Here is a 13,522-nt window from a genome sequence, read left to right on the forward strand (position 1 = left end):
TGGAGCGCCAGTTTACATTGGCAGAAACAGAACAGACTTGCGGGAGTTGCTAGCCGTAGCAAGGCTGCTGCCACAGATTTCAGGTGTCATTGTTACAAGGTTGACAAAAAGTCAGCTTTTGTGTTAAATAGCAAAATTTCTTCGTTCTTTTAGGTGTTTAGTGTCTTCCGGAAGGTGTGCGGCTGTCAAATTTTAAACATCCTAAACCAATGAATGCTCTTGACTATTTGGTGATACTGTCCATGATGCCTATTAACTCCTCTATATACTATTAATTAATAAAATTAAGAATTAAATCTTTCTTGGGTTTTCTAATAATTCTTTCTAAACTTAATTTAAAGTTTTAATTTTATTATAATATACTCTTATAAATAATAATTAAATAATTTAAGTAATTATATAAGAGTATTAAAAATATTTAAAATAAAGAAAAATTATTATAATAATATAAAGTATACTACTAACTAAGAGTTTAAGAACTTAATAAAAACCTTAAATATTAAAACCTAATTAAATATAATACTAGAAGTGCTTGTAATCTTATTAAAACTATTTCAGGCTAAAATTCGCCTCTGGCCAATAGCCTTCAAAAGATGGCCCAGGATGGTATGCTGTGAGGCAGAGAGAAGCGATTAGAATCATAGTGCCGTCGAGGACTAGAAACGCCGGCTCGCTCTCTGCAATCTTGCTATGAAACCCTTTGCTCAACTCGGCGACACGAAAGGCGGTTCGAATTAAAATTGCAAGCGTACTAACAGCAAGGCCTGGCTCATGACGCTGTTAGTATCAGGCTTGCATCATGATGGGAAAAGTTTTAACGCACAAGAACAGAACCTTCGAAACCGACTTGAAGCTTGCAGTGAAGCAAACTTATGCTGCCAGTTGCCCCGATTCTTGACCACTTGGAAAGCGAAGTCGAAACAAAGGCAGGAGTATACAACAATGCCCACAAGATGTATTGAGAGGCCGGCTTTGAGATTAGACAGACCATTGTCCCACATGGAGGCATCATCCCCTCCAACCAGCGCACCACCTGCTGATTGTAACAGAAGAGCGAGCAAGTCGAGGAGTATAAATATGCTTGTGTATATCATCGGTCGGAACCGAGCAAGATGTTGACCATAAACCGGAATTATGCGGGCTAAGCATAGGTAAATGGCCGCGCTGAGAAAGGCTGGCGCTATGGTAAGGGTAACGATGTACCTGCATCTTGAATCAGTATCAATTGGACGATTTGCCCCATCGTTTTCGCGTACATGAGAAATAAATCAACGCCTTTACTCAGACCAATTCGAGCCGCGTAACCCAAGATCTCCAGGCTGAGTCCGCAGACCATGCCTACCATAAAACCCCATGTTTTGTGCTTTATGCCAAGAAAGAGTTGAATTGGGAGTAAAAGAGAAAAGAAAACCAGAAAAAAGGCATTGGCTCCGAGATTGTACATGTGAGCCATGTCGATTGCAGATACGCGTCGAAATCGGTGCTTGAGGGTGATCACAAGACAAAACGAAGCGTGTAGTGAGACGAAGGCAGAGACGGGGAGCTTAGATACTTATTGAGAGTGGAAAGAAAAACGGACGCCCTGTCGGGACTCCTAATGGAGCTTTAACCCTCCACGCATCGAGGCTATGGCATGCTCCAGGAGTTATCGCACCTTGGCTCTCGCGTCACGGCTAATCAGATGGCAGGAAGTTACGCTGGTATCTACTCTACCAGTTAGAAGCTATCACATAAAGCTAACTCAAATAGGCAATCAATTCGAAACTACGATACCTCGAACAAAGCTGTGGATCGAAAGAGTGGATTTCTGTCGCAGTAGTATATCCCCGAGCCAATCGGTCTTATCTCATCTAGCAAAGGTGTCTAATACACAATTATTAAGTCTTTTTCGCTCCATCAGTTTGTTCTAGTTTGTCCAGGGTGTCGTTGCTTTGCGCTATCAGTGAATTAATGATGTCCCGAGGTTCGAAACAATTCCCTAAAATGGAACCTTGGCATCCGTGGCCACCGGAATTCCCTGCCCCGGCTCCTTTGCAGCCACTGAGGCAAAATGAGCAAGCGCGCCATTCAGAAGAGGCGTCATCGTTTTCATCGCCCCTTTGTCTGGACTTTGACCATATGTATATCTTGTCAGGCCGTCATTTCGGACTAATTCCTGCACGGGAGTCATTGTTGCACGTCGTCCCAAGCGTCTTTCCGCATTTTTGAATAAACGATGGAACGTTCCTTTCAACTGAGAGATGGCATTGCAGCTGCACAGGTACCGATATTTGCCGTGTTCTTTTTGTTCGGTATCTTCTTTGGTATCCGAAAGAAAGATGGCTGGATCAGCGTGGCCTTGTTTTCATCCATCCGGATAGCAGGAGCAAGCTGTCTGCTGGCAGCATTCACAACGGGCAGCTCCAGTGTTTGGGCTGCAGCGTCTGTTCTAGAATCGTTGGGCTTGGTCCTCCTTATGTTCGTCCTCCTCGGTCTTCTCAAGAGAACGTTAGTACCCTCTCATACCACCATCTCCCGGCAACTCTGTCAGCTTACACAGGGGCCCCATAGAAACGCTCACTTACAGGTTCTTACGGACTGGCATTTTCGAATACCGGAGTTGATCTGCTGGGCAGGTGTAGGCGTCTCCGTCGCCGATTACATCGGGGGCCGCTATCGCGAGGACCTAATGGCACCTAGCTCGCTATCGAGAGTCAGTGTTGGTCTTTTCGCTGCACTATTCGCATGGACTGCCTTACTCTTCTTACGCCTTGTACGCAAATGGAACCTGCTCTCAACTACGCAACGACGATGCATGATTGGTGTAGGCGCGGCGCTCCCATTCATGACAGCCCGAACGATACATTCATTGATTTACACGATCACAGCCAAAGAAACCTTTAGCTCAGTGTCTGGAAGCGGAGTCATCTACCTATTCATGACCATGCTGCCAGAAGTAGGTGTGTTGGCTTCGGTCGTTTGGGCGATGATGGGATTGCCATCAGAACGCAGGGAGACACGAGAGAGTGTTCCAAGATCTAGTGAGGACGAGGTCGACCTTCACAACTTGATAGATAGCAATGCAACTCGACGAGCTCCTTGAGTAATAATACGAGAACTCGCAGTAAAGTGGCTGAACAGAGCCAGAGGAATCTCTTGCTAGCCCACAATGATAGACAACCTTTGTGAATATCAATAAAAAGAGCATCGATTGAATAATTGATAAAGCCCAGCCCGTATTCTGAGGCTGGCAGCTGCTTTTGTGGTTTCCGTCATCCCGATATTGGGCGTTCACATCTTGCATGCCCTGCTATCAATTCAAGTACTATGCAGATTAAATAACAATAATGAGCAACAGCTAAATGTGTTGATTGATTGTTCTTGACTTGTCTCTCGTGCAGGGTATTCCATCCCGCACAGTTCTTAAAGCATACAGCGTGATTGCTAACGCAGTTGTTTCCTGAGATCATGAAAATCATGCCTACCCTGCGACAGTCGAATTTAGTGAGGTTATTTTATATTAGGCAACTCTCTCCTATAAAAAACTTTCCTTAGCACCTGCTATTAGCGTTCTGCTAGGGCAGAAAATTTTTATAGGCTAAAATGGCAATAAAAGCAGCTGCAGGATTAGCAGGACCCTAATAGCTGCTAGAAGAAAGGGATTTAGAGAGTTAATCTTTCTTTATAATAAGTATTTTTAATAACACTAAGCTTTATAAGCTCTTAATATTACCTCTAGGTATTATTTTATTTATCTTATTTATAACTTCTTTTTACCTTAATATTTTGGCTTTATAAGCCTGTAATATTCTGGCCTCTATGCCTCTTGACTTCCTGTATAATTAACCTTTGCAGCCTTGGCTGCCTAGATGATATTTGCAGTATCTTGCTGCTTAATATTAAGGGTTATTATGCCCTTACCCTTACTTTTACCTTTGCCTATAGTTTAATACTGCCTTAATTAACCTCTGCAGCTTTAGCTGCCTAAATAATATAAACAGCCTTCGGCTACTTGACTTTCTAGGCCCTCTGGTGCCCTTGACCTTAATGCATAGACCCTATATAGTTTATTGCCCTTTTTGCAGCTTAGAAGCTGCTTAACTAATCTCTGCAGTTATATACTACCTAGAGACTCTCTTTTTTCATTTTATAGTCTTAGCTACTACCTAGAATATAACTAGGCTTTAATAATTTATTTTACTAGATAAGACTATTAGATAAAACCGCTAGGTTAGAATAATATAAAGCTTACCTAGAGACTATAGAATAAGGCGATTATTTTATTTATAGAGTAGTATTCTAGCTGCCTTAGGGTTTTCTCCTATAAGGGTTTCCCCTAAGGATATATAGTTCTAGGGTTGCAGCTACTGGTGATCTTAGGGGATTATAGACTTCCTGCCTTAGGGTATAGAAAACTACTTAATCTATTTATATAAGAGAATTCTAGGCTAGAGAGGAATAGTTCCTGCTAATAGGATAACCTCATAAAATTAATACGCCTTTATGCCGATAATATACTAGATAAACTAGATAGGATGCTGCTAGGGGAAGCTCCGCTAAGGTTAACTATATTAATGTCCAGTAGGACGTGCTTTACCGATAACTACTATAGAGCTGGCTATAAGTAGAGAGGTGCCTCTTAGGGAGATAAGTATAGAAAACGCTTAAGCATATATACAGCTCTGACGCAAGAGGCCTTGCAGATAACCTGAGCGAGGATTAGTACGGCAGCGATTATAGATAGTTTAGCTTAGCATGTCCTGTGCCCCAGTAGGGGACTTTTGGGGCTTACGGCCCCCCGGACGAAAAATATACATAATATAATATAACATAATTATTTTGTATCAGGTGTGGCTGTGACTAATCATAATTGGTACGCTGGGAAAATATAGCAGGCGTACCTATGATGTTTTGTCAACCCTGAGATTTATTACCTCGTCACATGCCTATCGAAGTAAGATTTTACCTCGCACGGATTACTGACAAGGGCGCGCAAACTGTGAGAGCTTAGTCAAGGTGGGGGTCTGTCAGAGCGCACTAACCGCCTACTTACATGGTGGGCAATGCATTGAAGCATGGCGAGAAAATCCGGCAACCTTCCTTCGTTAAGTCAAAGACCACTAGCGCGACAATTTCTCATGGATAGACTGACACTGTAGCTAAGTAGTAGTAGTTCTTATAAATCCAGTCTGATACGCGGGTCACTTACAAATGCTTTTCGTTTTACACTCTCTTTACTCTCTCTTGGCTGTGTAGTATCCGCGATCACGGCTTGAATACCAGATTATGATCTGTGCTGTATGGTACATATATAATATGCTCACCAGACTCAACTACTGCATCTACTGAGACAGATTACAGATGGCCAATATTACTTCTTTTTCTATACCTCATAGAGCACCAGTCTCACTCACCATGTTGCCACGACTCTTGTCCATCATGTTACTGTGCACGTCCTCTCTCAGGGGCATGATCGTAGCCGCAAAGCCTGTCGATAACTACTCGTCGACGACCGCACCATGTGTCAATTTGGGCTATGCTGAATACGAAGATGTAGCCCTTTCCCATGGTGTTAATCAGTTTCTGGGTATGCGGTATGTTGATACTTACAACGCTCTCATCTCGACGTGGCATTAATGTTAGCTCAGATAGGCCGCACCGCCCACTGGGCCACGTCGTTTCCGGTTGTCTGATTAACCGCTCGACGAAGGACACTTGGTTCAGGCTCACAAGGTGAAGTTTACCACTTACAGTCTAGACCCGCATCTAACCTCCCAATATTAGCACGGCGCTGTATGTTATAGCGTTAATAACCCATCCACTCCAAGCCCCGACCTAGAGTTCTTAGAAGACTGCCTCTTTATCGATGTATACATTATAAAAAATACAACCCTTAACAAGGACGGCGGTCTTCCTGTTATAATTATAAAATATAATATTATATAATTATTATTATAAATAATTATCCTAGCAATAGTTATTTAATTATAATAAATAATGATTATGTAATTAATTCTTTAATAAAACTTAATAATATTAAAAATAAATATATTTTAAGTATATATTTCTCTCCTTATTATTATATAATTAGTAAAATATATATATCATATGTTAAATAATGTTACGATTCGTGCCCGTAACAGCGCTGTAAGGCTTCTATAAGGTAGCTGTAGCACACCCATGATTGCTTACATAGCGATTATGGCCCGATCTTTTGCCCTGTGGTTTAACGGCTTGTGCAACCGTTACAAATAATTAGAATTAATATAATACATTAATTAGATAGTTTTTAGTTATTATATATAATTTCCTAATGTTAAAAAAAATGTATTACTAATTAATAAACTATAGGCTAATAAGAGGTATTAAAAGATATAGTTAATTACTTAAAATAAGGTTATAGCATATTAAGGTAGTCATAGCCTTTGTTACTACTATAATACCAGCCGGTAATACTAATATATATTAGATATAACTTATAATATTAAAATATATTTATAAGTTAATTAAATTAATAATATAATATTTATATTATAAGAATTAAGGGATATTATAAAGTGAAGAAGAGGAAAAAAAGGTAAATTAAGAAATAAAGTTTTTAATATTTAAAGAAAAACTATAAATACTAATAAATTAAAGCTAGGTTAATAAGTTAGTAGTATATTAAATTAAACTATAAAATGATATAATAAATAGAATATACACTATTATTAAATAATACTTGGAATTATTTAATATGTATTTTTAATTAAGTTATAAGCATAATTTTATCTTTAGTATTTTAAATATAAAAGCCAGTTTCTAGGGGTAGCTAGTTTCCCTATATCTAATATTACTATAATATTAGCCTACCCTCACCCCGAAAACAGCTAGAAACCAAGGTCATACAACTAACTCATAATAGTTTCCGCTAATACCTCAAACCGAAGTTTCCACTCTAGGAGCTAATGCAAGTTACTGACAGGACTAGGATCCGCTTGTGGCGCCACCAGTATGAGTCGATTCGGGCCTATGAACGATGTTGACCCCGACGTCCATGAGGAGTTACCTAATCAAGCTTTAGCCTTAAGAGAGAGTACTCAAGAAGAACGGGCGGGTGGATGGGAGCGCTGGTGCGTTCTGCAAACATAAAAACCACATCGTGACGTTATTTAGCACCTTGGAGGTTTCAAACGCTCGTCCTTCCCAAATTCCTCACTCGTCCATTATCATACTTGTTTGCTGACTTATCAACGACCACATCCACTAGCCATCCGCATCTGCCATCATGGGCTCAATCGGAACCATCTGGACTTACCCGTTCAATCCCAGGGCCATGAAGGTATGTTGCGACTATTACCTCCAATGCTTCCCTCAGTATCTGTTCTCCTTATCTGCCTTACCCCTCGCTGATACCCTGGGCAGGTCCAGGCCGTGGCAGCAATGAATGGTCGCAGGATTGACTGCGCCCCAGACTTTGTCATGGGAAAGACGAACAAAACTCCCGAGTTCCTCGCCGACTTCCCTTTGGGCAGAGTTCCCGCTTTCAAATCCATTGACGAAGGACTCACCCTATTCGAGTCGGACGCTATCGCCCAATATGCTGCCGAAAGCGGCCCTGCAAGTGCCCAACTGCTGGGTTCCACCGCAGGTGAGCGGGCTGTCATCAGGCAGTGGATCGGCTTTGCCGACCACGAGCTATTCGAGCCCCTGACGACCATGATCTTGTGGCGGTACGGCATGGCCTCTTTCAACGAAGAGTCCGACAAACACTCCTTCCAACGTCTCAATATCTCTCTTGAAGTGCTGGAGAAACAGCTACAGGGTCGCAAATACATTGCCACGCAGCAGCTTAGCCTGGCTGACATTTCGGTTGTCGCGGGGCTGTACTGGGGCTTCGCCCAAGTCATTGACGCAGAGCTGAGGGCAAAATATAGTCTGACTACGGATTGGTACTTGCGAGTCATCCAAGACGAGCGTGTCGCGTCAGCCTTTGATGGCAAGAACTTTATTGAGTTTAGGAAGACCGACCCCTGAGCTGCGTCTCTATGACGAGGTCTGGATTACTGATATAAATAAAGGACCTTGGTATAATAACTTTCAGGGGCATAGATAGAAATATATGCATGCTGTGCCTAGTTGACCCTGCTATTAGCCAGCAAAAGCTAACGTGATAGGACTTTTATGCTTATGCGCTTTTAGGACGAGGTGGCGTACTATATCTTATAGTAGGTTTACAAAGTAATAATTAACTGTTGCTTCTCCTACTAACTACATAATGGAAGGTAATATAATAGATATTTAGCAAAGTTCTTCAGCTCGCGTTAAGAAATCTATAGAAGAGATCACATCCGCACCCCTCTAAAAGAAATAAACACCCTTTTTCTTATACCCCGTTTTCCCCTTATCTATTTTCCCTCCTTACTCGACCCACTAGTCATGCATAGGAAATGCTGATTTATCAGCAAAGAGGCTCAGGTTCCATCTCGCTTTCTAAGCATTTCCAAACGTCATAGTATTGTCTTGGGCTTTTATACCTCATCGCCCCTCGACGCCGAAAATTATCTTTCCCCCACTGGCTATCTGTTCTTTCCATCCCTCATCTTTCCGTTCTGAGGTTTGCTTTAACAACTCATCATGACTGTTGTCGGTGTTGCCGGCCTCACAGCCAAATTTTCACAGTGTGTGGTCAAGGCACTACAGGAATATCCGGATATGACTATCAAAGGTCTCTGCAGGAGCCCACAGAAACTTCCACAGGCAGCCGTTCGCAGTTACGACATTCATGTCATCCAGGGCGAGTATGATGACGAGGACGCTGCTCAAGCCTTGGCTCGCGGATGCGACATTGTCATCTGCTGCTATTACGGCAACAACGACGTCATGACTCGAGGCCAGAAAATTCTGATCGACGCGTGCGTCAAAGAAGGTGTTCCGCGATACGTGCCCAGCGACTTTGCCGTCGACTACACCAAGATCCCGGACGGCGAGCTATTTCCCAAAGAGTCGGCCAAGATCATAATGAAATACCTGGTAGAGAAGAAGGTTATGGGAGTTCATGTTCTGGTTGGTGCCCTGATGGAGACCTTCTGGAGTCCGTTCTTCCACATCTTTGATAGCAGCAATGAAACAATTAGCTACTGGGGCACGGGCAATGAGAAATGGGAGTTGACGACGTATGAGACCGCCGCGGCCTATACCGCAGCTCTGATCGTCGATAAGAACGCGTCCGGTATCTTCCGCTGTGAGTTGAACATTTCTCAGGCAGCGTGCCAGAACAAATCAGCTGACAGGGCTAGTCCGGGGGGATTGCAAGAGCGCCGTGGAAATCAAGGCAAGCTACGAGAGAATTTACCAGAGTTCTCTGCATCTAAAGCGTCTTGGATCTCTTGATGAGCTCTACAGTACCGTAAGAAGGCAGTTCGAGGAGGATCCAGATGACGTAATGACTTGGGCTCCTGGGTAAGCTTTCCTCCACCAGTCACCTGTTCTCTATGCTTTGGTCCCAGATGCACTAACAGCCGGGCTCAGAAGCTTTGCGTATTGGTGCACTAACGGAATTGCATACCTCGGGGATAACCTCGACAACCAGAGATACCCGACCGTCGCCACAATCAACCTCGAGGATTTTTTCAAGAGTCACAAGAGAGATGATATTTCTACGGCAGATCAGCGTTTTGGGTTTAAATATGATTACCCTTGACCTGTTAGTGGACAGTCCAATTACGAAAGAAGTAGACAACTGTTGATTTCCTCTCGTCAACTGACCGACACATCAGCCATGGGGTGCCTTCTATGCCAACGGAAGTTTTATTACGGTAGACCTTTACATTAATTGATTCTCTGCTCTAAAATTCCCTCTTGTCCATTTACAAGATGAACTGTATCATTGAGTGGCTTACTTGATTCACTCAGGCCGTTTGTTATCTAACAAAAGATGCCTTGCGAAAAGCCGAAGAACTCACTGTCAACGCAGAGCCTGGGTCCTCATGACTCGATATGCCCAATGCTGTAAGTAGTTGTACCTCTATTAAAGTTTGGCGCTACTGCAACCAACTGACACGCTAATTACACAGAGGGCGGACTTTAAGCGTCAAGGTGATAGGTAGGAATCAGAGCTCTTAGGAGCCACTATAAGTTAGTTTACTCACTTTAGTGGATTCTAATAGCAGCGCTATCGGCGCATCCCTGCACAGTGCTATATAGTAATGAATTATACAAGGTAGGCAAAGAAGTGTAATAATTGCTAAGCCTAGACTTATATCTTTTCAACGTTCTCATACATGAATAACTAACAAAAACAGTGGTTCCTTAGTAAAGAGTACTGACCTCTGCACGGCCGAGAAGAAAGACTAAACTCGCGCCAATTTCATGCGGTATCCGGCACAAGAGACATTGACAGTATACTATATGCAATGTGCGTCCTGTTCTGTTGCTCAAGAGCATCTCGCCGCCGAAATCAATCCAGAGAAGCGCCATGTTCTATGGGCTCCCAAAATGCAGCAAGTTGTTCATGACCTCGAGTTTCACGCTAGCGACAACAACATTGTCGATAAGGAGATGGCCTTGGTAAGATACTATTCACCTTTCCAGATAATCCTAAAACAGCTCAAGAACCTAATTCAGGTTGTTTAGAGGATGGGGATCCAAACGAGGATCCCGAGAATCAGACCGAGTTTAAGCTATCCAGTGTTTGGAAGAACTTGTACGGGCATCTCTGGATCATTTCCAGTCATCGCGCTTTAAGAATGACAGAACAGCAGGATGCAAATACCCCCCAAGATTGACCTAGGCTCAACTAAGTAACTGATCAATTAGAGAAAATCAGAATCAGTCATTATCGCTCAAGGGCCTCGACCTGCATATTCGACGCACTTGGCCGAGATCCTCTGCGATGTTCTCGCGTAACAGCAAACTACGCCGATGCCACCACCCAACATCCTCTTCTTACATTCTAACTTTTTCGGGCGTTCCTGTGATTATTGCCGTCAATAACTACCTCAGTAATTCAAGGAAAGTTCCTATAAGCGATAGCAATGTCAAACTAACATCACCGAGTATTATAGCCCGGAAAAACCATGCCGCTGTTCCAGACCCTCCACGAATTTCACGAACCTCGCCTTTTCCTCTGCTTCAACGAGATGAAGTCCTTACGATATCATTCCAACAACATTTGAAAAACCCACTGTCACAAGTTTACTGTGGCCCAGCTTTGGACTGCAATCGCCGAAGAGACGAGCTCAGCACTTCGTGAGAGACGAATACCGTGTTTGTCGGGAATACTAGAACAACAAGGACGAGATATAATATTACGAGATCACAGTCATGTACTACCACAACAGGAGAGTTGTCGGCATGATTTGAAACCGCAGAGCGTTGGAGTCTTCAACTGCTGAGCTTATTGGTGAGGGTGGATGTCTTGATGAACATGATACCAGGAACAGCAACTGAAATCATCTACGAGGGGCTATGTTATTCCGGACACAGCATTCATACACATAGAGCACCTTCCACACTTTTATCAACACTAAATAACTTTTGTTTTTAAAGTTTTTTTTTGTATTTTGTGATTTTCTAGTCTAAAAGATATTTCCTCCACTGCCGATGCCTCTTTTTTTTGGTTTCGCTCTTTTTTTGTCAGGTTTTGCATTTTTCGCCTTTTTTTGTGTTTTTCTTTTATCGTATCAAGTCGTCGCTTATGTGTGCATTCCGGTCGAATCTTCGCCCAAGGCACACGAATCTTGGTTTCTTTTTTTTGTCGGGTTGTTTATTTTTCGTCTTTTTTTTTTTTTTTTGTCTTTTCCTTTTATCGTATTGAGTCGTCGTTCATGGCACTCCAATCCTCCATCTTCATCCAAGGGTTGAGTTCCGTCGAGACTTCCACAGTGGTAGTTGGTCTCTCCGGATTCGATATTAACTCGTTTCTTGGGTATCTCTCCGTTGAGCTATTGACTTAATTGAAGGGAGGGTTGGGTTGAAGATAAGGAATACCATTCCGACGGGCATACATGTACACTTCGTACTCCTCTTGACATGCATCGCAGTTTGTCCAGTTCGACTGATAAGTGACATTCTCAGATCCAAGGTCTCGATGGGGTCCTTGGCCGCGGCGTCGGCTGCTGGCGCATTGTCGGATCTCTTCATAATCGTGGAGATACTTGCCGCAGCGGCGGCAGTAAATGGTGATGCGAGCCATGGTACACATGATTGCGATGACTACCGCAAGGGTTGATATTAGAATGGTGATAGTTAGGGAAGTAAATGGCTGTTAATAGAGGAGGAAAGTAGACGGGTTAGGAGTGTTGGTGATAGAATGTAGAGTGGGTGTTGATCGTGGAGTATAGTGTTGGGTGATGAGAAAGGAAAGAAAGCCAAGAGAATTCTGGAGGCTCAGAATCAATAATAGGTAGTGATCTCAAGCTGCCACTGTCATCTGTAGATGGGGAATAGAAATTACCACTGTCAGAAGCGACAGTGACTGCTATCCTGAGATGGTCAACAGAGGCTGCCAGTGCCATACGCATGTGGGAACCATAGGGAAAGGGGAACGACTGTTGACGTGAACATAAGTATGATGAAAGCACCGGCCATCACTGCGTGTATATGGGCAACCCACGGCGGCTGGGCTTGGTCTTGAGTTGTTGATGGTGGTGATAGTAGTGATCAAGGCAGCTGTCGTCAAGGTTATCAATCCGTATATTGGTCAGTCATTGAGGAGGCTTCGATAATGCTCCGCGATTCTACCCAAGTATCATGGACGTAACGAAAAGGGGTTTAATACCGAGGGCCAGGTCCTCTCTGTCTGATGAAACCTGACATTAACCGCTACAAACGAGTATATAAAGCTCAACTAAAACTTTCATCCCCTGGGCTCTGCTGAGTAGTTGTGCCATTATCTTACTCGAAAATCAATCGAATTCACTTTAAACAACAAATTAGCTGCTTTAAGACATTGGTTTAAAGAACACTCGTTCTGTATCCGTCAAATTGGCGAACACGATTCCAGTATCAAGAGCTGTGGGTCGGTGAGACTACCAGCACAGCGTTTCTTTGACCACGTATGTGAGATCATCTATCGAGGTCTCGAGGTTCAACTAAAGTGCTAATTCTTACGTTAGTCTTTTCGTTAGTATTGGGGCGTCGCTCCTACGCCCCAAAAGATCAAAAGACCTGGAGACGTTGCCGCAAGCACTGCTGGGAAAGGAACTGACACTATTATTCAATACGATTTTAGGCGGATGCTCAAGAACCAGGAGATTGAGTCACCTGGGTTTCTGAACCAGTAGTTAATATTCCTACGTGTTAACATGAGTGCACTCAAATCTAACTACAAGGTGAGCGGCCACGGCATACAAGAAATAATTGAACAAGGCTTGAAACGCAATCCCATAGTCAAAAAGAAATACTCACGTCCTTAGCAGCACATGATCGCTTGTATCGTTCCACTATCACACATCTGTTTAAAGACCCTCAGACTTCCGTTAATGTATGTGGTCAAGACCAAGATGAGCAACGTGGAGAGACGATGACAATAACGGCACTGAGATTCACGATGAAATCATGG

The 13,522-nt window shown here is 43.0% G+C and overlaps 5 protein-coding genes across 5 annotated transcripts; 4 read left to right on the plus strand and 1 right to left on the minus strand.

Moving 5' to 3' along the window:
- Positions 1 to 2,215: 2,215 nt before the first annotated feature.
- On the plus strand, positions 2,216 to 3,082 carry FOIG_09594 (uncharacterized protein; the record flags this gene model as incomplete). Its single annotated transcript, XM_031209874.1, has 1 exon — positions 2,216 to 3,082. The coding sequence occupies one exon, from the start codon at positions 2,216 to 2,218 to the stop codon at positions 3,080 to 3,082; it is 867 nt and encodes a 288-aa protein (XP_031060125.1).
- Positions 3,083 to 7,246: 4,164 nt separating this feature from the next.
- On the plus strand, positions 7,247 to 7,995 carry FOIG_09595 (elongation factor 1-gamma; the record flags this gene model as incomplete). Its single annotated transcript, XM_031209875.1, has 2 exons — positions 7,247 to 7,300; positions 7,384 to 7,995. The coding sequence occupies 2 exons, from the start codon at positions 7,247 to 7,249 to the stop codon at positions 7,993 to 7,995; spliced, it is 666 nt and encodes a 221-aa protein (XP_031060126.1).
- Positions 7,996 to 8,595: 600 nt separating this feature from the next.
- On the plus strand, positions 8,596 to 9,661 carry FOIG_09596 (uncharacterized protein; the record flags this gene model as incomplete). Its single annotated transcript, XM_031209876.1, has 3 exons — positions 8,596 to 9,202; positions 9,258 to 9,420; positions 9,490 to 9,661. 3 exons carry the CDS (start codon positions 8,596 to 8,598, stop codon positions 9,659 to 9,661), a joined length of 942 nt encoding a protein of 313 aa, XP_031060127.1.
- Positions 9,662 to 10,329: 668 nt separating this feature from the next.
- On the plus strand, positions 10,330 to 10,593 carry FOIG_09597 (uncharacterized protein; the record flags this gene model as incomplete). Its single annotated transcript, XM_031209877.1, has 2 exons — positions 10,330 to 10,527; positions 10,552 to 10,593. The coding sequence occupies 2 exons, from the start codon at positions 10,330 to 10,332 to the stop codon at positions 10,591 to 10,593; spliced, it is 240 nt and encodes a 79-aa protein (XP_031060128.1).
- A 1,318-nt stretch (positions 10,594 to 11,911) lies between these two features.
- On the minus strand, positions 11,912 to 12,154 carry FOIG_09598 (uncharacterized protein; the record flags this gene model as incomplete). Its single annotated transcript, XM_031209878.1, has 1 exon — positions 11,912 to 12,154. The coding sequence occupies one exon, from the start codon at positions 12,152 to 12,154 to the stop codon at positions 11,912 to 11,914; it is 243 nt and encodes an 80-aa protein (XP_031060129.1).
- Positions 12,155 to 13,522: the final 1,368 nt, after the last annotated feature.

This window comes from Fusarium odoratissimum, assembly GCF_000260195.1.
Source record: "Fusarium odoratissimum NRRL 54006 unplaced genomic scaffold supercont1.16, whole genome shotgun sequence".
NCBI lineage: Eukaryota > Fungi > Ascomycota > Sordariomycetes > Hypocreales > Nectriaceae > Fusarium > Fusarium odoratissimum.